This window comes from Ochotona princeps, chromosome 1, assembly GCF_030435755.1.
Source record: "Ochotona princeps isolate mOchPri1 chromosome 1, mOchPri1.hap1, whole genome shotgun sequence".
NCBI classification, from domain to species: Eukaryota; Metazoa; Chordata; class Mammalia; order Lagomorpha; family Ochotonidae; genus Ochotona; species Ochotona princeps.
The window spans coordinates 52,410,978-52,434,280 of record NC_080832.1 but is presented as its reverse complement, the minus strand read 5'-3'; the positions used below and the strand labels follow the sequence as shown (position 1 = coordinate 52,434,280).

Sequence of the window (23,303 nt, the reverse complement as noted above, 5' to 3'; positions counted from 1 at the left end):
CTGGACACTAACTATTACAATATTTCCATGAAATACAAACCAAGAGTTTTCAAAAAGGAATTCCTGCATGTTCTTGCTAGGGACTTTACGTGCGTGGATGTAAGGAGAGACAGGTGCCAACAGTTAGGTCCTATTCTCCCTTCTCATTCTTCCTTCTCTCCTCAGCAAGCTATGCAATGTTCTCGATCGACTCAATGTGATTGCAGAAAGTGTGGTGAAGAAAACAGGGTTCTTTGTCAACCGACCCGATTCTTACTGCAGCATTTTGCGGCCTGATGAGAAGTAAGTATGGTATTTACAACTCTAAAGGAAGTCAAGATTTTTGCTCTCATGGATAAAGATGCTAAATGTGAATAGTTTGTATTATTTGCCAAGAGCAAGCTGCTTCTGCAACTGGGTAATTGGTGTTCACCATGGGCATGACAATGCCTTTGGTGGTTATATATATGGAGAGAGAAACCACAGGATTGAGGAAAAAATTTTTTAAAAATGTATGTATTCGAGAGGGAGGAAAGGAGAGAGAGGGAGGGAGAATGTGAGGGAGGAAGGGAAAAAGAGATCCCACCTGCTGAGAGAGAATGCTTTCATCCTCTGTTTCAGTCCCCAATGCCTGCCAAGTCAGTGGCCAGAACCGAAGTTGGAAACTCAATCCAAGTCACTCACAAGGTGCCAGGAACATTACCTGCTGCTTCCCAGGTGTGCAGTCACAGGAAGCTGGAGTCAGGAACTTAAGCCATGAATCCAACTCTGATGTGGGAAGCAGGACTCTTAGTTGGCACCCAAAAAGAAAGATTTGTTTGTTTTATAAGAAGAATAACAGAGAAAGGCAAAGGGAAAGAGATGGATGGTCTACTCACTGATTTACTCCTCAACTGGCCTCGGAGGCCAGGGTTGGGTCAGGATGAAGCAAGAAGCCAGAAATCCCTTTCAGGTCTCCCACGTAGGTGGCAGGGACCTTACGTACTTGAACCATCATCCTCTGCTGCTGTGCCAGGTTCATTAGCGGGGAGCTGGTGGGAAGCAGAGTAGCTAGGACTGAAACTGGTGCTCTGTCTCAAGTGGCAGGTTACCCTGCTCTTTTATAATGCTGGTCCCAATTATCCCTACCCCCATCCATGTCCCCCATAACAGCCATCTTCCATACGAGGCCAAATTCCTGCCCTCATGGGGTCTTTTTTTTTTTTTTTTAAAGATTTATTCATTTTATTACAGCCAGATATACACAGAGGAGGAGAGACAGAGAGGAAGATCTTCCACCCGATGATTCACTCCCCAAGTGAGCCGCAACGGGCCGATGCGCGCCGATCCGATGCCGGGAACCAGGAACCTCCTCCGGGTCTCCCACGTGGGTGCAGTGTCCCAATGCATTGGGCCGTCCTCAACTGCTTTCCCAGGCCACAAGCAGGGAGCTGGATGGGAAGTGGAGCTGCCGGGATTAGAACCGGCACCCATATGGGATCCCGGGGCTTTCAAGGCGAGGACTTTAGCCGCTAGGCCACGCCGCCGGGCCCCTCATGGGGTCTTTATGTCTTGCTTTATGGAACAGATATTACATAAGATGTTTATGTAAAGTAAGATTTCTATAGTGAATTCCATTTTTGGTATTCTTAATTAGCAGCATTTTATAAATACATTTTATGAAAAATTCTGCCATTATATTACTGTACTCCTTTGCTCACAAATCTTTCTTCATGACCACTCTGTCAACCTCCTCAGATCAGGATGCATGTGTCATGTATCTTTTAATGAGCCAATATCATATATTTCCAGCATTTTCAGTATAGCATAGTTAACGACAATGGAAAAGCAGCAAAAAGCAAACAAACAAATAAAAACCAAGCAAGTACTGGTGTGTGTATCTCTGGAAGTGTTTTCCTTTTGTTAAAGTTGGCATTGTTTGCTTTTGTTGTATTATGAATTTTAGGGTGCCTGTAAGTCCTGAGACTGCTGTCGGGTTCATTGATTGACTGGGAGAACTCACTGTATTTCAACACACTATCCTGTGGCCAGGATTTATCCTGATAAAAAGGTGCAAAGTGAGATTAGCAAAATGATAGAAGTCTAGAGAAATCCAGATGCAAGCTTCTAGAGTCTTCTCCAAAGACAAAGCTGACAGCACCAAGTGAGATGTTGCTTCCCGGGAAGCCACTTTTAGAGTCTTGAAGCTTTGTACAGGATGCTGAGCACACAGATTTAGCCTCTGCCTAGCACCTATCAAAATTAAAAATGATAGTCAGGAAAAGCCATATTGTTTCCACTAATGGTTTGGGCCCATTAGCCAGTCTTATTTATTTTTTTTAAAGAGGTATTTATTTTTATTAGAAAGGCAGGGTTTCAGAGAGGGAAGGAGAGACAGATTTTTCATCCACTGGGTCTTTCCCCAGATGGTTGTAATGTCTGAAATTGGGCTGTTGAGAATGTGCAAGTCAGGAGATTCTCCTTGGTCTCCCATGTGGATGCAGGGGCCCAAGAACTTGAGCCAGCTTTCGCGTACCATAAGCAGGGAGCTGGATAGGACATGGAGCAACTGGACATGGACTGGCTCCAAGTGGCGTGCAGGTGCTGTACAGACAGAGGCTTAGCAAGCTATACCACCACATCGGTCCCTGGTCTTTTCCAGTCTAGCAGTGGTAGGAACTTGGGTGAAACCCCAGTCTTCAGATCCCAACCGAGAGCCAAGCTTGTAAGTAGACATTTCTAAAGACACAGGCAGATCAGTTGTAGTAAGTCTTTTTTACACAGCCCTTTCCCTTGAATTATTCATCAAAACATAACATCATGATAGAATGTTTTCTAGCAAAAGCCCATTCATTATTAGCAAACAGAAAGCAAGTAGCCTCTAAAAGGGAATCTGCCAAAGCAACCAAAAGAATGCAGGACAGCTACCATAAAGAAAGCTGCAGAAGGGAGAGAATCCAGATGTTTAGTGGATAAGGCTAAGAAATGGAAGATTTTTAAGAAAGATGCCCATAATTATTGTTCATGTCTGTAGAGACCGTGCTTAAATGAAAGCAAGGGATGTTTTGTTTGAACATAGGTGATAAAGGGCCAGTGTGCGTGGACTGGAGCGAGTTAGGATGCCCTTTTCATCTAATCTCTTGGAGGAGGGCATGGCAAGCTGTCCGTTTCAATTAATGCGTATTCACTCATGTTCATTTCCTTGAAAGAATGATATGACACAGAATCAACTGATTTTTCAGGCACCTTCAGCTGTATTACTTTGATTCTGTGATACTTAACAAAAACTGCCATCAGCAGTCAATGTGTATATGCCATTAATTTGAAAAATTGTTTTTAAACCCAGGTGGAATGAATTGGGTGGATGTGTGATTCCCACGGGCCGCCTACAGGTATAGACAACTTAATGTTCATAATGAGTAAAATCTGTACCTATAGTATGTATTATCTCCAGAAGTCAGTACAGATATATCTTATTTAATGCATACTTCTTAATTATTTGAGAATGATGTTTATTTCATTGTTAAAATCTAATTATTTAAAGGCAAAGAGAGAGAAACAGAGAGGGAGGGGAAGAGAGAGAGAGAGAAAATGAGTGAGAATTTATCTGCTGATTCACTCTCCAAATGTTTGCAATAGCCATGACTAGGCCAGGCCAAACCCATCCAGGTTTCCCACATGAGTGCAGGGACTCAGGTACGTAGACTATAATCTGTTGTCTTCTCAGGTGCATTAGCAGGAAGCTCGATCAGAAACGAAGTCGATGGAACTCAAAGCAAGCATGCTACTGTGTGAGAGTACAGGCATCACAAGAGGTGGCTTAACCCACTGAACGTGAACACTCTCCCCCAGAATTATTTTTTTCTTGTTTTTAAACTTAAAGGTTTTTTTTTTTTTTAATTGGGAAGTCAGATTTATAGAGAGAAGGAATGACAAAGATCTTCTGTTCACTCCCCAACTGGCTGCAATGGCTGGAGCTGAGCCAGTCCAAAGCCAGGAGCCAGGAACTTCTTCCAGATTTCCCACATGCATGCAGAGTCCCAAGGCTTTGGGCCGTCCTCCACTGCTTTCCCAGGCAACAAGCAGGGAGCTGGAAGGGAAGTGGAATAGCCGGGACACGAACTGATGCCCTTATGGGATCTCTGGTCCATGCAAAGCAAAGACTTTAGTCACTAGGCTATTATGCCAGACCCAGAATTATTTTTTAAAGCCTTACTGTTTATTAGGGATTAACTTTTTTTAAAAAAATTATTTATTTATTAATTTCATTGCATTATGTGACACATTTTTTTTTTATGCACTGGAATTCCTCCAGCCCCTCCCCAACCCCTCCCCCCGCCCCCGGCGGATTGCTCCACCTTGTTGCATTTCCATAGTTCAAATTCAGTTGAGATTCTTTCATTGGAGGTTTTGACCAATCATAAAGTCCAGCATCTTATTGTCCTGTTAAGTTCAATGGCTTCTTGGTGAGACCATCTCTGGTCTGAAGGTGGAACCAGCAGAGTATCATCCCAATCAAGCAAAAAATCCAACATAATAGTTACAACCATTTACAACATTATGGCATTAATTGACGTGGTATTGATTAACCAATATGTTACTAGGGAAATGCAGGTTCTCGACCGAAACCTGTGACTTCCTCATAGACATTTCAATTTTGGTTTATATTCAACCATGTTCCATATACCTTAAAATGGCTATAGATTGCTATTCAGCTGTCTCTTGTCTATTTCAATGTTAGTATTTAGCATTTTATAGCATTGAAGCATGATTTTGCTAAACCTGGTTGTTATTCGGGTAGTCTAACTCTATCACTTTAACAGGACCAATGTCAACAGTTTAGGTGAACGTTTTTTGGAAGGGGTGTGCAGAGAAATCCTCAACACCCCAGAGAGGAGTAACTGATCTTTGTGTCCCACCCAGTGAGTTATAAGTGCATTTAGGGATTAACTTTTACAGAAGGACATAGAGCTGAAATAAAATAGACTATGGATTGTTTTCTGTATCTTAAATTTTGTTATTGGAAATGTAAGTACAAATGGGAATGTGGAAAGAATAAATTAGGCTAACTTTGGAAAACAATCCAGGTACATATATTCAATATATTAATTATGCTTCATGGATGATGTTGCTTTACCCATTGAATGATCAGTTGATCTAATGAAGGAGCAATAGAAGAAAAAAAAAACACAGTTTTACTAATTGGCACATATTCACTTATTAGCTGTTTATATCTTGTTAAACTAAAGAAATAAATTTAAGTATAAACCAGGCTTATTGGTGCCATTGACGCAGTAGTAAGCTAGAAACAGATAACTTACACAATTTAAAAAGAATTTTTCATGATACTGATTTTAAGCTTGCATAAAAGTAAGGGATTGATATTTGTTCAGGAATAACCTTTGCCCATAACCTTTCTTCTGTTTCTAAGCTGTCTAAAGTGATGTGGAGGTAGTCTGGTGACTGAATCATGATTGACTCTCAGGCTGTTTCCCTTTAGACTGGCATTCTCCGAACCAACTGTGTGGACTGCTTGGACCGTACCAACACAGCCCAGTTCATGGTGGGCAAATGTGCTCTGGCCTACCAGCTCTATTCCTTGGGATTGATCGACAAACCTAACCTACAGTTTGATACAGATGCAGTGAGGTAAGCCTCACCACTTCAATGCTGGTAAGGACAGGAAGCAAACCTGATCAATAATAATGATTTTTATGAGCCCCTTTCTCCTTTCAGTGTCTTAAAAATTATGTTGCTAGGAGACATGATTCAAATTAATTATGGATTATTTCTATTAACATTTGTGTTACTGACCTGTTTTCTTTTTGATTTGTTTGCTTGTGTTCATTATAAAAAAAATTATGTGTTTTTAAAGATAAATCCAATGTACTTAGACAAAGTAGTAATTGTTTTTTTTTAATCCAGATGGCATTTGAAGCAAGTATCTTCACACATTTAGAACAAGAAATTATGAACTATATTACAGTTTTTAAAATATAATAAGTTCATTCTTTTTTGAAACAAAAAGATTTTTTATTTGAATGGCAGATGTCAGTAGGAGAGACAGAGAGGGAAAGATTTTCCATCCAGTAGTTTGTTCTCTAAATGGCCACAATGGCCAGAGCTGAACTGATCTGAAGCTGGGAGCCAGGAAGCTCTTCTGAATCTCCCATGGGATGTAGGATCCCAAGGACTTGGGGCATCCTCCCATGCTTTCCCAGGCCGTATGCAAGGGAGCTGAATGGGAAGTAGACCATCCAGGACACAAACTGACACCTGTATGGGATGTCAGCACTCCAAGGTGATGCTGGCCCCAAAGATGTTTATTCCTTCTTAGTGATATTCACTATCCCTTGGGTCTGTGAAAATCTATGATTTACTGTTTCTTAAAAACACAGTGCTATTGGTACAACTTACCGTCTGAAATTGTCATAAAATCTCAACTGAGGGAAATAACTAGCTTCCAAAGGGCAGATTCAAAGATTACAGTGCATTGAAAATATCAATAGGCACTTGAGGAAATACAAGTTTCAATCACTTACCTATTCTATGAAAGACCATGGGCATGATCTGTCTGTCTGCTGTGGACAGAATGGCTGTGTCTCCTGCAGATTCCTGCATTGAAATCCTGACCCCTGAAATAATGATACTTGGAAGTGAGGTATTTGGACAATGGTTGAATTCGAGGGAAGAACTTTTATCTTTTATTGAAGAGTCACAGGGAGCTAGCCCCTTCCGTCATAGAAAGATACCACGAGAGTTACCATGTACAAACTGGGAGGGAGACAGAATCTGATAAGGAACTGACTTAGACTTCAAGCTTCCAGATCCGTGAGCAATGCAGGTGTGTGGTTTGTGTGCTGCCCAGTTTGTAATTTTTTTTTGTAGTTAATTCCATTGCATTATGTGACACAGTTTCATAGGCTCTGGGATTCCCCCAACCCCTCCCCATACCATTCTGTAATGTTTTATAAAAGCAGCCCAAGTCAACTCAGACCCTACGTTGGGGAGGGACACATCCTGTTTCAAAGACATTTCAGAGAGAACAACATTCTGTCATGAGAGGTGGATTGATCTGTCAGGATACAGAAATTTAGAAGCCTCATTTTTCTTTTTTCTATTTTAGATTTTTAATTTAAAATGTGTAAAAGTTGGCAATAATTACACATATGTATGGGCCATGGTGCTGCATTTCAATACATTTATATTGCATACAGATCAAATCAGGGCAATCCACGTTTCTGCTTCCCTGATGCTACTTGCTCCATAGAGCTCTGCTTTTCCATTTACTCATGAACTATGTAATACACTGTTGTGAGCTGTGGTCACTCAATTATGCCATGGAACTTACTCCTCCAACCTAAGTGTTATTTGGTACCATTGTCTAAATTCCCTCCACCAATCCCCCAACCTACTCTCCCAGCCTCCAGTAAGTAGCATTTCGTGTTCAGATTTGAGTTTTGTGGTTGTTGGTTTTTTTTTTTTTTTTTTTGGTTTCCACAAAGGAGAACATGCAGTATTTTCCTATGTCTGGCTTATTTCATTTAACAAGATGTCTTCCAGTTGTATCTATTTTGTTGCTAATAACACGATTTCATTCTTTTTTTTTAATGGCTGAATAGTATTCAGTTGTTTACATTTGTACCATATATTCTTTATTCATTCATCTCATAATAGATACATTGGTTGAGTCCATGTATTGGCTGTTGTGAATACTGCTACTATAAACATGGCAGAATACAGTGATTTCTTGTGTTATGAAAGTATCTCATCAAGTAGTGAGATTGCTGGATTAATATGGCAATTCTGTTTCTAGGATTTTGTTTTTTTTAAGAAATCTATCCTGTTTTCCATGGGAGCTGTCTTAATTTACATTCCTAACCTAAATGTGCTTTTTCCATATTCTTGCTAGCATTTGTTACTCTCTGTGTTTTACATAAAAGCCATTACAACAGGAGTAAAGTGGTATCTTACCATAGTTTTGATTTACATTTCTCCAATGGCTAGTGATATGAGCATGTTTTTCATTGTGTTTCTTGACCAATTGCGTTTCTTCATTTGAGAATTGTCTGTTTGAGTCTTTTGCCCATTTTGCTGCTGGATTGGTTGTCTTTTTGTTTTGGGGTTTTAATTCCTTATGTAGGCTAGATATTAATCCTTTATTAGCTAGCTTGGAAATATTTTTACTATTCTGTTGGATGTCTCTTCATTTTATTGTTTCCTTTGCTGTGCAGAAGCCTCTGAGTTTGATGTAATTCTATTTATCTAGTTTTGCTTGTGTTGTCTCTGCTTTTGAGGTCTTATCCTAAATATTGTTTATACTAATGTCTTTAAGTACTTTCCCTACTTTTTAATCTAGCAATTTCATATTTTCAGTTCACATGTTTAGGCTTTAATCAATCTTGGCTAGATTTTTGTATACGTTAAAAGGTTGGGACCTACTTTCTATGTTTTTTTTTTCATTTTTGTATCCAATTTTTCTAGCACCATTTATTAAAAGAAATTGTCCTTTCTATCATGTATGTTCTTGGCACCTTTGCCAAAAATTAGATGGTTGTATATATTTGCATTAAATTCTGGGGTCTTTATTCTACACCATTGATCTTTGTGTTGATTTTTTTATGACTATGCTATGTTATTTTAATTACTATAGTTTTGTAGTATCCTTAGAAGTCGGATACTATGAGGTCTCCAACTTTATTTCCTCTTTTTTTTTTGTTTTGTTTTTGCAAGATCACTCTGACTATTCTGTTGTTTTGGGGCTTCTGATAAATTTTAGAGTCTTAAAAACAGTTTTATGTAAAAAAAGAAAAAGCGATTGTTGTTTTAATAAAGTCTTTTAAAGTTGGGTAGAAACAGTTTGATCTGTCTTTGGTGGGTTAGGTTTATGCTGCCCCTGCTTCAAATTTAGAGGTTGCTGTGATGCTTCTGGAATACCATGTTGAAAAACAATGCATTTTGTGTTGGTGTTATCTTCAAGATGTGCAATCATATGTTTTTCTTTTGCTTAGGTTATTTGAAGAACTCTATGAAGATCATGGTGACACTCTGTCCCTTCAGTACGGTGGGTCTCAACTTGTTCATCGTGTCAAAACCTACAGAAAGATTGCACCGTGGACACAGCATTCAAAAGACATCATGCAGACCCTGTCTCGGTATTACAGCAATGCTTTTTCAGGTAATTCTGAAGTTACAAGCATTTCTATGACCTACCTCCATGTGATGCCTTCTCCTTATGTGTGTGTGATATTCATTTAGCTGTCTGGCTAAATGAAAATAAACATTTGAAAACTTTAAATATAGCAGGTTCTATCACTTAGAAGGTGCTTGATAAGTATTTGGTCTGTAAATGAATGAGTAAACTTTTTGTGCATTTAAACAGGATGTTTTTGCATTATGGCATCCATCCTGAAGTTTTCACATTATGTTACTTGCTTTGGTTCCTTGGCTGCTGTCTTATATCTCTGCTTATAATATATAGATAACATTTGTTTGAACTATTAGTTTTTTAAAAAATAGGATTCAAGTATAAAGTCTTCAGAGAAGGTTAATAGATTAAGAGAGAACTATTGCCTGCATTGACTGCCACCCACCTTCCGAAAAAAAGAGGACTTCAGCAGGACCCTGGATGCATTTGCTGTGGGGTCTTGCCATTGTAGCAAATCCAAAGTAGAGGGATGGGTTGAGCCCAGCGCTGTGATGCTCTGCACTGTCTGCTGGTTGAGCTGGTTGGTGTGGACATCCTTGAGTGTTTTCTGATAATCATATGTGGGTCTCTTGGAGGAGGATACCAGCATGGGGTTAACATGGTTCTGGCCAGTAAGTCCCTTGAGAAACAAATGTGGCAATGAGAATCAAGAGGTAAACGCTGCATGGCTAAGAAGCTAAGGAAGGAGTTGCAAGCAACTGCCTGATGAAGAACATGCAGGTGCCCATTTCAAGGAAACTGCGAGAAACCCTCCCGCCCCCCGAGGGAAGCTTGGAAGCATCCACAGAAAAGTCAGCTTACAGTGTTTTCCAGGTCTGTGCTGTTTTCTTTGCTGTTAGCAGCTTCAAACAGCACACTGTTGCTGTGGGTCAGAATTGTCTTACAATGCTGCAGTTAAGATGTCAATCATTTGCTTGTGGGGCTTGGCTGGGGGAGGATCCACCTCCAGTTCACGTGTTTATTGATGGAATTCAGCTCCTTGTTGCTGTAAGACTCACAGCAACTCACTTCTTCACTGCTGGCATGGGGAAGAGCCCAAGATAAAGTCTTATATAATGTATTCTCATTACGGGGTGACAGCTCATCATTTTGTCATGAAGAAGCAAAGCACATTCCCCTCCCTGCCAAACATACACACAGGGAATCTGCATCAGTTTTCAAGGATGCAATAACAAAAGAACAGCAGCTGTTGCTATAAATTAACTGGAATGTGTTGTTCCTCGGGCCTGGAGGCTAACCTCTGGAATCACAGTGTCCCTCAGAAAGCCAGAGAGGAGAGAGGCCTTACTTGCTTTGTCTTAGCTTTGGGTGCCTGCTGGCAGACTGTGGCACTGCTTGGCATGTAGCTTGAGTGCTTGACCCTGTGCCTCTGTCTTCACATGGTAGCCTCTCCTTGTGCCCACTCTTCATGGTATTCTCTTCTCTCCTTGACTCCCATCCTCTAGCATGAGGTTACCAATCACATTAAATTAAGGACCTGCAAATATCATGTTTGCTCTAATATAAAATAATATGATATCAAATCTAGGGATATTACATATGAATCTTACCTTATGTCACTTTATACTTACCTATACCTTTTGTAATAAGAGCTTGTGATGTAATTCATTGATCAACCATCCATAAGAGACTGATTGTTTATAATTACCTGAGATGATCAGTGTCCCTTTTATCACTGTTATTGCTACTGCCCATAAATAACAAGGATCTAGTCTTCATTGTACCTTCATTAGGGTCCTGGGATACAAGAATGAACTCACAACAAAATGACTGACATGTTGGAACATGGTTGGGAGACACTCCAGCGGCAGCAAATGGGCTTGGGAAAATTTGTGAAAGACACCCATTGTGAGACTGGAGGAGAGAACAGAAGGGAGGGGAGGGAACTTGGGTGAGGAGAAGGGAGGCCCCAGCACTAAGTAAACTGTATCAAAAGAAAAAAAAGAAATTAAAGACAAAAAACTGAAGGACCTGTCATACTCCACTGGAACTTACTCAGATGGATCTCCAGAAACCCTGTTTCCCAAGAAGGCCACATTCATAAGAACTCCAGATTAAACACACATTTTTGTGTGTCTTTTTGGGAGATGTAATTCAGCCTACAAGAGTGGTGGAGGAGACAAGGGCTGGAATTACATGCCACATGCTAGCAGGTACCATCCCTCTGAGTGTGTGTCCTGGTGAACAAGGTCTAGAACTGCTGTCCCAAGAAGGACATCCATCTACTATCCTACCCTTCTCCTGTCATCGTGGTCCATGTAATGGAGGTCATTTTTGATACTCTAGGACAAAGCAATGTACTTTCTAACAAGGACACAGAGAATGAAAGTATAGCTGTAAGTGATTTAAAAAGAAAGGAGTCACATTGAAATGTAAAGATGGTCCTGAGAAAGTAACATTTCACATAATGGAAAGGAAAAATTATACACAAGCCAAAGAATAACCACGAGAGGAGTTATTTTATGAATAAAGTGGCTAGAACAGTTTCTGCACCTCCCACAGCCATGCAGGAGCCCAAGAACTTGGGCCATTCTCTACTGCCTTCCCATACACGTTAGCTGGTAACTGGTCGATCTGAAGCAGCTAGGACTTGCACTGGTGCCCATATAGTAGCCGGCGCTGCAAGCAGCACCCTAACCTGCTGGTGCACAGCTCTGGCCCAGAGGAATAAGCATTTTATTTGTTGTCAACAATCACCAGGAGCAAATTCTCAGGCTCCTTGTAGCCAGTTTTACAGCACAAACGGACCATAAGCTTCCATAGATACAGCTTACGTTACAGTAGCAGCACATTCAAGATGTCTTCTTTATGTTCCTTTGGAGGAATATTCTTTGGAAAGTTTTGTTTCTCACAACTTAAGACTTTATCATATTTGCTAAAAATGAAAGGAAGCCTGTATTAGGGTGAAAGGCTGAAAGAAAGTCTTTAAAAACATGGCTCAAAAAAAAAAAAAAGCAGAAAGCTTCGTTCAATAGTGTGAAGTTATTTTGAGCCATTACTTGGGATAGATTATTAAATGCCATTAAAACTATTTAAAAAGCATGGAAGATGTAATTATAGTAACAACAGTGTGTTTCTTTTATATTGTGGAAAGAGGGAGAAAACTGGTGCAGTAATGTCTGCATTATTTCATACTTGATGTTTCCTCTCAAGAAGCAGGAAAAAAGGCCTAACTATATTTACCGTGCAGACATACCCCTTTTGTGTATTACTTTAGCTTGAAAGGTAAGTGCTATTTTAATGCAATGCTTTCTGTCAAAATACTAACAACTGAAATACATGTTTGATGTGTCATAATACATTCATTTGCCTTTGCTGAAATGAGCAAATAATGTAAAGAGAACAATATTGCTGATTTCAAGTGTCTTTGTGTTCACCAGAGCTGTTGGGGGGAAAATTGATTTTAAGATAAATTCTCTTGTGTTCCAAAAGCAGTCTTTTTCCCTGTGTCGTCTTCTTAGCCCTATGCTCATTTCACAAAGGAGATTAGTGTTTCTATTTGGATGTCGGCCACAAACTTAAGTCTGCAGGACTCTGAGACAAGAACGGAAAGAAGAAAATGAGTGGATAAATGAAGGATATGGAGGAGGAGAAAGTATGAAACGGAGAAAGTGTTTTGTGATACCACTCCAGTGCTGGTTATTATTGTTTTTAAAGATTTATTTATTTTATTGGAACGGCAGATTTGCAGAGAGAAGGAGAGACAGAAAGATCTTCCATTTGCTGGTTTACTCCCCAAATGGCTAAACAGCTGGAGCTGAGCCGATCCAAAGCCACGAGCTTCTTTTAGGTCTCTCCTGTGGATGCAGGTTCCCAAAGCTTTCAGCCATCCTCTACTGCTTTCCTAGGCCACAAGCAAGGAGCCGGATGGGAAATGGAGCAGCTGGGACACTAACTAGCACCCATGTGTGATGCTGGTTGTTTTAGGAGAATGATTAGCCAATTAAGCCATTGGGCTGGCCGCTGGTTATTACTTTTATTTACATATTTTCTATTCAAAAGGCAGATATACAGAGATAAGAAGAGACAGAAAGAGCTTCCATCCACTGATTCATTCCCCAAGTGGCTGCAGTGATGGAGCTGAGCTGATCTAAAGCCAGGAGCCAGGAACCTCCTCTGGGTCTTCCATGCAGGGGTATGGTCCCAAGGCTTTGTGCTAACCTCCACTGTCTTCCCAGGCCACAAGCAGGGAGCTGGATGGGAAGTGGAGCAGCCTGGACACGAACTGGCACCCATATGGTGTCCCAGAGCTTGCAAGGCGAGGATTCAGCCACTAGAGTACCGCGCCAGGCCCTGGTTGTTATTTTTAATAGAATAGAGGCAGGCAAAGAAAGAAGAAAAAGCCAATCTTATTACTTTCTAGTATAGTTAGGAAAGACAATTTTAGAATGGCTGAATAATTAGAGCGAGGCTGTTACTCATGAGCTCTTTCTGCCTTCATTGTCAGCCAGAGAACCAACAATGTCTTTTCAAGGAAGAAAAGTGGAGACTGTGCACCTGCCTTGGTTAAGGTCGTTCAACTCAGCATGGATAGCCTTGGCAGTATTTTATTTGTTTCTGATATCCCTGCTTATCTGTGCACAAAATGAATTTGTATTTACTCTAAGTCAAGAGGCAAAGGAAGACTTGTTTTGATTTTAGAAATAAAAATCATGGTCTAAAGTTATGATAGAATTTCTTAAAGATATTTAACTGTATCTGAAAATCCACACAGTTTGCTCTCCTTTTTATTATGAAGCATATGAAAGGAAAGGGAACCTCTGAAATAAGATTTTGACTTTGCTTAATATCCTGGTAATTTTTGATGATATATTTATGCATATAAGTTATACATATGTAAATATGTATTATAAATACTATTTTTATTTCCAGAGATGTGTCCTGTGAATTCGTAGTTGTACTACTATCCCCTGAGAACTCTGTTCTGTGTTGTATATTTTTGCTTTATAGATGCTGATAGACAGGATTCCATTAATCTTTTCCTGGGAGTTTTCCATCCTACTGAAGGGAAACCTCATCTCTGGGAACTCCCAACAGATTTTTATTTGCATCACAAAAATACCATGAGACTTTTGCCGACAAGAAGAAGGTATTTCTTTATTATATAATCTCAGAGTTGGTGTTCTTTTGAGAAGTAATCAGACTAGAGCAGGCTCTTTGCCTGCATGTTTGCTTCTGGAGGAGTGATGTGTATATGCTGATAATAGGCTGGGGAAATTGTGGTTAACTTTGTGTTTTGTATTTTCCCCTCCATCTCAGAACTTCATACTTGAACATATGTTATAGCTCCACTTAAGCAAGCCATCATTTTTGACAGTTTCTTAAAAACCTAATAATATTCAAGGAGTCTGTCTCTAGTTTCTCAAGTGCAGCGTGTAAACAGCAATTTCTTTGTAATTCTGATTTATTTTCTTCTAGGAGAACTCAGTTGTCATTGATACAGTTAAAGGCAGAAAACCGAGCAGTGCTCCTGGTGGCAATTAGCTATTGCCATCATTCTTACCTCTCAGTTTAGCTTTCTAGAATCATTTCCCAATGCAGGAGTTTTTAATATTCAATGGATGCATAAAATTGTACATGTCAGTGGGGTACCATATGATATCTCAAAATATGTTGATATTGTCTAATGTTCAAATCAGGAAAAGATTATCTGTTTTCTCAAACATGCCACCTTTCTGTGGTGAAAATATTTCTACAAAGTCATCTCTTTGAGTTGTGTATGTTATTGTCATTTGTAGTCATCCTCATAGACTAGAATATCAGGACTTCTTTTTCTGATTTAACTGTGACATAGTACCCATTGACCTTTTTCCAGGCCGCTCTCCCTCTCTCCCCAGACTCAGGCAACCATCATTGGACTGTCAATTTCTTTGAGATGAACATTTTGACATCTCATCTGTGAATGAAATCTTATGCTGCTGTTTTTTTTTCCCCCTGTGTCTGGCTTATTTGAAATAATGTAATGATCTCCAGTTCTATCTATGTTGTCGTAAACGACAGGGCTTCCCCCTTTCTCTTCGTGACATAATATTCCGTTGTGTCTATGGGCCACATTTTCTCTATCATTCATTGGTTGATAGACTCTTAGTTTCCATTCCTTAGCTATTGTGAATAGTGGCCCAGTTAATAGAGGAGTGCATCTGTACTCTTTGCCAGATGGATTTCATTTCCCTTGGATATCTACCAAGGGGTGAAATTGCTGGTTCATGCGATGCTTCTATTTTCATTTTTTTTGAGATATCACGATGCTGTTTTCCACGGTGACGGTACTAATCTACATTCCCACCAAAAATTCTTGCAGGGGTTCATTTTCCCCACAACCTTGCCAACATTGTCATATTTTGTCTTTGGAAGAGTAGTCATTAGTGCTGGTATGAGGTGATATCTCATTGTTGTTTCCAGTCATATCTTCCTAATGATGTGTGATGCTGAGTATTGCTTTCATGTACCTGTTTGCCAATTGTATGTCTTTTGAAAAAGTCTGTTTAAGTCTATTGCTCACTTTTAAATATTATTATTATTGTGAGTGTGTTGTTTCTGTTTCTTTTCAGTTTGTAAAGTCCCATTTATTTATTTTTGCATTTCCTTCTTTCATTTTTTAAAAAGATGTATTTATTTCTACTAGAGAGGCAGATCAGATATACAGAGAGAAAGATTTTCCATCCATTGATTTACTCCCCAAATGGCTGTAACAGCTGGAACTGAGCTGATCCAAAGCCAGGGGTCAGGAGCTTCTTCTCGGTCTCCCATGCAGGTGTGAGGTCCCCAGGGTTTGGGCCATTCTCTACTGTTTTCCCAGGCCATAAGCAGGGAGCTAGATGGGAAGTGGAGCAATTTGGACATGAGCCCATATGGGATCCCAACTCTTGCAAGGCGAGGATTCAGCCAATGAGCCATTACAATGGACCCTGCTTTTTTTCTCTGTGTATTAGGGATCCTACCCCCCAAAATACTTGTTCATTCCATATTACTAAAGCATTTCCTTTATGTCATTTTTTAGTTGTTTCATAGCTTTAGGTATTATAATGAAATCTTCCATTTTTAGTTGATTCTTTTTTTGTGTGTGTATGTGGAGAGAAATAGGGATCTAGTTTCATACAGATAGCTGATTTCCCTTCCTCACTTATTGAAAAGACTGTTCTTTCTCCAATGTATGTTTGTAACACCTTTGTTCCAGATCAGCTGGATATAGATGCCTGGGTTTATTCTAATTGTCTATTATTTTTCAGCAGTCCTTCCAAAGAGCAGGTTTGGTTGCCAGCTGTTGCTGGGGCAGGCCATAGGCTCCATCTCCAAGCAGCCGCCTGGGGACAGGTGCCTGTGTATTTCATCTAGAACTGAGTCTGCTATAGTAGGTCCAACCCTGAGCTCCAAGGCCAAGCCTCGTGCTCACCTTCCTCCTCTGCTCCCCAAGGACTGGAGTCTTATTCTACTGTCTGCCCAGGGTTTGTGGAGGTTGCCGCATAGCTACTGAGGCAGACCCTGAGCTCGGTTTCCCCCAAGTTTTCAAGCCTTGGGAACCTCAATGGTCTCAGATGTGATCTCCAGGTACCTGCTGTGGCCATTGCTGATGCTTGTGCCCCTGTTTGGGATTGCTAGGCATCAAGTCTGAGATCTGAACTTAATTTCATCTCCCTTCCTCAAGAAGGAGGCCTCCCTCTGTAGGCTGGGCAGCTTGGATTTGAGGGAGGGCCACTCCATCCTGCCTGCCTTCTTCAGGGTGTGTTTATTTGTGACACTAAGAAACAGGTGCTGTGGTTGCCCACTGGGCTTCCCTAGTTCTTGTGAAGGTGGTTTAGTATGTGAGTAGCTGTTCCAATCGGTATTTCTGTGGACAATTGCTGGAGTGTTTTCCTCAGCTGCCACCTAGCTACCCATCCTCTAGAGACAGGCCATTGCAGGTTACAGTGAAATTGGTATTGACATTCTCAAAAGAAATGAACAGTTATCTGAAGCACTTTAATGTGATGGCTTCAGGGTGGGCCTAGGGGGTGGTAGATTTCAGTGGAATCTCTGCGGTGGTGTGACTTTGAATTCATGCCAGACTTTTCTAAGCCTCATTTTCCTCATCTGCAGGACACACCGTGCAGAGTCGTTGGGAAGGTTTAACGAAAAGATTCTTTATGATTATTTTACTCAGGAGGCACATGGGCAAATTTTTTCACATGTGTGACTTTGGAGTCCAGTCTGCTTAAAGGCTGTTAACATCAGACTCTCCTATAAAACTCTTCTCTTGCAGTCTCAGTTTAGTGTGGCTGTTGTTCTGTCCAACAATGCCTTCCAGGCACTATAGGAGTCAGCATTAGTCTGTGCTAATTGTGTGGGCAGATCACAGACAACCCCTGAATTACCGAGTACTGATGTCGTAGCTATTACCGAATCCTGCATTGGCTCAGGGGAATTTAAAACATTAGGCAAGTCTCAGAGTTTTTAGGTTTTGCCAGTATTCTTACCAGTATGTTACTGGGATAACCAACTTAATGCTTAAGCTTACTTTCCCTATAAATGAAGCAGTAATGGTTTTTGTTAAGCTTATTATGAACAAATGACAAATGAATTTTTACTGAGAAGAAACTTGGAACTAATGTGTGATGTGAGATACCTACAAATACCTATTTGTAGCTTTACTGATGGCAGTTGTTTTTATGTAAACGTGATTTATTTTCTAAACAAATTTATTTTCTAAGATTTTTAAATCTTAAGGTATTAAGATATGCTTCTGAACAGTGAAGGCATGGCTTTCTATGCAAAAATCAGCTATATTTTACGAACACAAATCAGACCACTTGCTTACCCTGAGTTACATAACTAAGGCAGGCAGTTCTGAACCTGTAAGTGGAAATAAAAGGAAGCTGGCCTGACCTCCCATTTTCTAAGCATGGAAACCAAGGAACAAAAGAGATCATCTTGTCTGAGATTATTCAGGTAATTTAGCACAAAACCAGCTATAAGCGTACTCATGAATATAAAGTTTTATCAAACACTATGGCTCACTCTGTTGGTTTAGTTTCCTGTTTTTATTTTTTTCCCTCCTCTAGAATAGCCAGACTCCAAAGATCATCTTACAGTGTGCTTCGTTAATGCTGTTCATGAACAAAATTTGTAAATCCCAGAAGATACATTTTCAGTATTGTATTTGGGACTTTCTTGTGTCAGCCCTTTTCCCCCACTCCCCTGCTGCTCCAAGTCATTCCGACCTAGCAATTCTCAAAAGAAATGAACAGATTAGCCAGAGGCAGGAACAGGACATTAGCCAGAGGCAGAGAATGGGCACTGGGGTTCTGAGAGAATTGAGTGGGCATTCTGCACATGTGTGAAGTCTTCTCACTCAGCATCTCATTTTTAATCTCTGAAAAAGGGATGACTCTCTCCCAGATCCCACAGGGTCATTTGCAGGCTTCAGTGAGAGCTGCATGGGGACAACTTCACGCTGGGCCCTGCACAGAATAAACACAGCGCAAAGAAGCCTTGCTGTAGGAGCCACAACTCTAGTTAACAGCTCACTGACTTTGGGCAAATCATTGAACTTAGCTAATTCTGATTCCACATCAGTAAAATAGAATAATTTGTCAGTTCCTCCAGGAACCAAGTCATAGAAATGCTTAGCACAAAACAAATCTATTAGATGTTAGGACTGTTGTTATTATTCTCTACAGAGATTGCATTAATCAGTTTTAAATGTTCACTAACAATCATTCAGGATGCTCACAAGATTTAGAAACTTAGAGTTTATCTCTTATTATACTATAATAATGCTAAACAATGTATTGAATATTTGTATTTTCAGACTTGCTGGCCAGCCTATATGTTGTACTGTGTTTACTGATGATTTACACTGAATTATTATTGTTTTTTGGTAGTATAAGAAGGGGCACTAAACCTTACTGTCCCAAGAGTTTATCCATACTGGGTCTTCTTGAAGTAACTCTACCATCTGAAGTCTCACATTTATTCATCTGTCTAAGGGCCCTAATTGGAGCCTTGTCCTGAGTTCGACTAGCATGGTTTGTATCATCTATGCTGTCATTTACTGAGCCAGTGTCGATAATGTCACCACCATGTTTCTAGCTAGTAAGCATTGATTATATCATTTGCTCTGGCTTGGCCTTGCTTATTGTCAGATCTGAGTTCTCTTTCTGTCCCCTGGCGTCTGACTTCTGCTTGATGAGTTGTGGTTTGTCTGCGGGAGCATGTCCCCTTGAGGAGGGGGTTGTTTGGGGACAATTCATGACACAGTTCTCCCTCACTTCATGCTGAGATGTGCTTTCTTGTCTTCTGTTAATCCTAGTTCAGTCTGTCTGGATCTTATAGACGTGATTTCCTTCTTTGTGTGATAGTGTTTGAAGTATTGGAAGACAGGGTCATGCATTCTTAGAAGCTATTCTCCAGATTCAATCTTAGTTTTCTTTTTCTGCTGTTCTTCATAGACCATGGTTTCAAGACTCCCCCACCCAAGTCAAATGCTTTCATCTGTGTGGATATTCTAATTGACATCAGTGTGTCCATTTCTCGGTCCCACAGTGGACAGAGGTTGCTGTCATCTGTGCCAGCTGTTCTGGGACAGCTGGGACCGTTACTAACCTTGCTGTATGAACTCTCTGAGATTCCTGTCCTTTTTCTTTTTAACCATGTCCTGCTGTGATGTTGAATATATACAGTTTTTTTTTCTGCTCACTTATGTTATGACTGCGCTAGAAACAAATATTCATATTTTAATATTTTTATTAACTAATTTTTGTAATTCCACATATTCCTCAAAGTTAATCATTGGCCATCTTTCCTAATACAAGTTCTAGATGAAAAATGTTGAGTAGACCAGGGGAGATGGAGAGCCCTGTTGTGGTAAACGATCAGAAAGCTCCCCAATCGAACATTGCTTTGTGCATGGCATTGTTTAAACAACTCTTAAGTTGGCGTGGTGACACTCTTGCCCCACCCACAGTCCCTTTTTCACAAATGTGGGTTGATTTGCTAACCTTCACATATGTTTTTGCAACTGGCAGCTTCTCTACTTTTCCTCTTCCATCAGGCTTGGGTCACCAGAGTGGGAGTTTCACACACAAGTGCACACCTTCCTCTGAAACAATTAGCTCATATCTTTTTCCTTCCCTCCACTTGACAGTTTGATTCTCTTATCATCCACCATGGTGGGAGGGTTTGGGCAGGGGTGGGAGAACCCAAGTATCTATGTAACTGTGTCACATAATACAATGTAATTAATGAAGTTAAATAATAATAAAAAAAGAAAGAAGGAAAAAATAAATAAATAAATATAAAAAAAAAAGAAAACGATTTTAGGCTGGTGTGAGGTTTGTTTTAGTGAATGTATGTGATTTCCTAGAACTCGCCAGTCATCTCATTAGGTCATTCACAGCCTGTTACTATCGCTGCTTCATTCTGTAATCAGGCTGGGATTGACACGCCCGCTCATTCATGGATGGTTTTTGGAGATCTGTCACCCTCTCACCATAGAGCATCATACTGCATTTGCCCATTTCCACCTTATGTTCCCTTCTTCATTAGTCCTTCAAGATGATTATCTCAGCGGCACTAGGACACTTCAGTGCTTTTAGAGATGCACTATTGCTTTTTCTGTCTCAGGTTGTACATAGTTCCCTCTTTTCTATGTGTGTGTGTGTGAGTGAGTGTGTTTTAGTTCTCATTTTTGGTGAAGATAATGACAATACTGGAAGTCAGTAGCTCTATGTTCTCATTATTTCCTCTACAGTGCTTCTAATACTGAGCCATGCCTGACACAGAGCAAGTACTTAATAAATGCCAAATGACTTTGTAAGTGGGGAATTTATCCTTTCCCTGTTCTTTTTCATCCTCTAAAGCAGGGATAGGGAATATCCAACCCAAAAGCCATATCAGGCCTGCAAAGTGATTGATCTGGTCCTGCCAAGGAAACTGCACATGGGACTTGAGCTTCAGTAGACTCCCTAGTAGGATTTCTAAGTTGGTGACTTTGTATAGCCCACAGATGGATGTTATAAATATCTGATGGCCGCTGGCAAAGAATGGTTCCCCAACTCTGCCTTAAAACCTTGCAATTGAAAAAGCAGTTTGAGGGCCAGCCCCTCTGGCATTAGCCATTTTTGTCATGAATACAGAATCTTGGGACCCATCAAATGACTTGGGCTCTGTCACCTGTCAGCACACAGCAGTCTTGTAAGGTTAAGAAATGGGCACTGAAAGACTTAACTAGAAATAGGAAGAATTAAGAATGAATAACACAAGATGAGGAAACAGCAGGAACCAGGGTGGACTCTTGGCACTGCTAGGCACAACAGTCCAGAGCAACCCTCTGACTATTTGTAACCAAGAGTTACAAATCAAGCATGATGTAACTCTTAGGGTCTGAGATTACTTGCAGATTACAACAGCAATTATTAGCAAGTGTGTTCATTGATCAAGTGTTTCAGTTGCTGTCCTAGTTGCTGGTCAGTCTGGTGCTATGTAAGCGACCCGTCATGAACACAGGCCTGTGATTTCCTGACTTCATGGTCTTTATGGCAACCAGGCCTACATGGCAGCATTCCAAACATCAATCCCTGCCCAGAGGGAGGCTTGCCTCCATCCTGATCTTGTTCCCATAAAGAACCATGTGAGAGTTAAAGAACCTGGTTTTCATCAGTAAGGTGAGGTCACCTACCGGACAGACTGCGGCCTGTTCTACAATCAGGCCTTCCTGAAGCCTGAACTAAGATGGGGTTAAATGCAAAATCCCAATAGGCCTCATTGTCTCAAGCTGTGCAAGTGACCTGTGCATTGAACTAGGAGAAGTTCTGCTCTGAAGCCAAACTTCAGTCTGAGATACCATATCACCAGCCCTTCCTATGATGAGAGCATGCTCCACACTGGCAGTGTGCCAGGCTCCATGTTCCTTTGTGCTCATCCTTAGTTTGTAATTTGCTCGAAGCAACCTGGGAGAACTCCTGATATTGACCATTTCATTTGGATGGCCCCACATTTCCTCCTCATCAGGAACTGGACAAGATTATGACTCAAACATTCTCTCTCTCTCTCTTTTTTTTTTTTTTTTTTTTTTAAGAAAGCCTTCGCTGATATTGTCTTGTTTTTAGCATTTTCTAAACTCTTGGAAATCTGCTTTATTTGAAAGCATTTTAATACTCCATTTTCCATTGTTCTCCCTGCTAGCTCTTATGAGCCTTAATATAGTACTTCCCTCCTACTTCTAAATATCCATTTCATCAGAATTGGATTTAGATTTAAATCCAGCATTTGGAGAGAAAGCAGTCAAACTTCTTTCAGATTCTTTGCTTATGGCAAATGAGTCTTCTGGCAGAAATCCAGGTAGTTGAAATTCTTGACTTTACTAGCCTCTGCAATGTAGTGAAATTTACAGGTGAAGATGAACAGCGTATATGTTTTCTCAGGGGAATTACTCACTAGGGCTATCTGGTCTATCCCTGAGTGATTTTGTTCAACTCTCTGAGTGTGCATGCGGCGGTGTGCACATAGGGCAGAGTACAGAATGTCCTATAACTCTCAACTTGCTGCATGAGTGGGACTTCAGGTGGCAGGACTTGGGTCAAGGTCCAAGTGTTCCTCTGGTAGCCTAGACAACAGGCACAGTCCTTGAGAGAAGTAAGCGGCAGCTTCTAGAGTTGGCTTAGGACACCTTGAGGGTCCCTTAGTAAAAAGGGTCTCAGATTTTGTTTGGGTTTTTTTTGGAGGGAATTTGAGAATATTTACATAGACTTTGCAATTTTATGTATTCATCCAGGAATCTGAAATGCCTCCACATCTGGAACTGTCTTCTTGTCTTTGCTTGTTAGAGAAGAGGAAGGGAGGGAAGGAAGGGAGGAGGATGAAGAAGAGGGAAAGGGGGAAAAGAGAGAGAGAACATTATTATTTATCCCTCATGCCCTGTTCATCCCAAATGCTTTGGAAGGTCTGGAGTGGACAAGGGCTCTATCCAAATCTCCCATGTGGGTCGTGGGTTGCAGAGACCTGATTAAACCTGAGCTGTCACTGTTGCCTCCCAGGGTCCCCATTAGTAAGAACTGCACTCGGAAGCTGGAGCTAGGAATTGAACCCAGGCACTCCACCATGGCAGGCAGGTGTATCTTAATTGCTAGGCTAAGTGATCACTCTTGAAGCTTTGAGGGTA

General features: G+C 40.6%; 1 protein-coding gene across 2 annotated transcripts in view; it reads left to right on the top strand.

The window, feature by feature from the left end:
- The window catches only part of FIG4 (FIG4 phosphoinositide 5-phosphatase), a 137,864-nt gene that overhangs the window by 59,822 nt on the left and 54,739 nt on the right, over positions 1–23,303 (top strand). For both annotated transcript variants that reach the window (XM_058658983.1, XM_058659029.1), the window contains 5 exons: positions 166–282; positions 3,305–3,350; positions 5,459–5,607; positions 8,970–9,136; positions 14,117–14,255. In XM_058658983.1, coding sequence (XP_058514966.1) covers positions 166–282; positions 3,305–3,350; positions 5,459–5,607; positions 8,970–9,136; positions 14,117–14,255 — 618 coding nt within the window. The remainder of the gene's footprint in view (positions 1–165; positions 283–3,304; positions 3,351–5,458; positions 5,608–8,969; positions 9,137–14,116; positions 14,256–23,303) is intronic.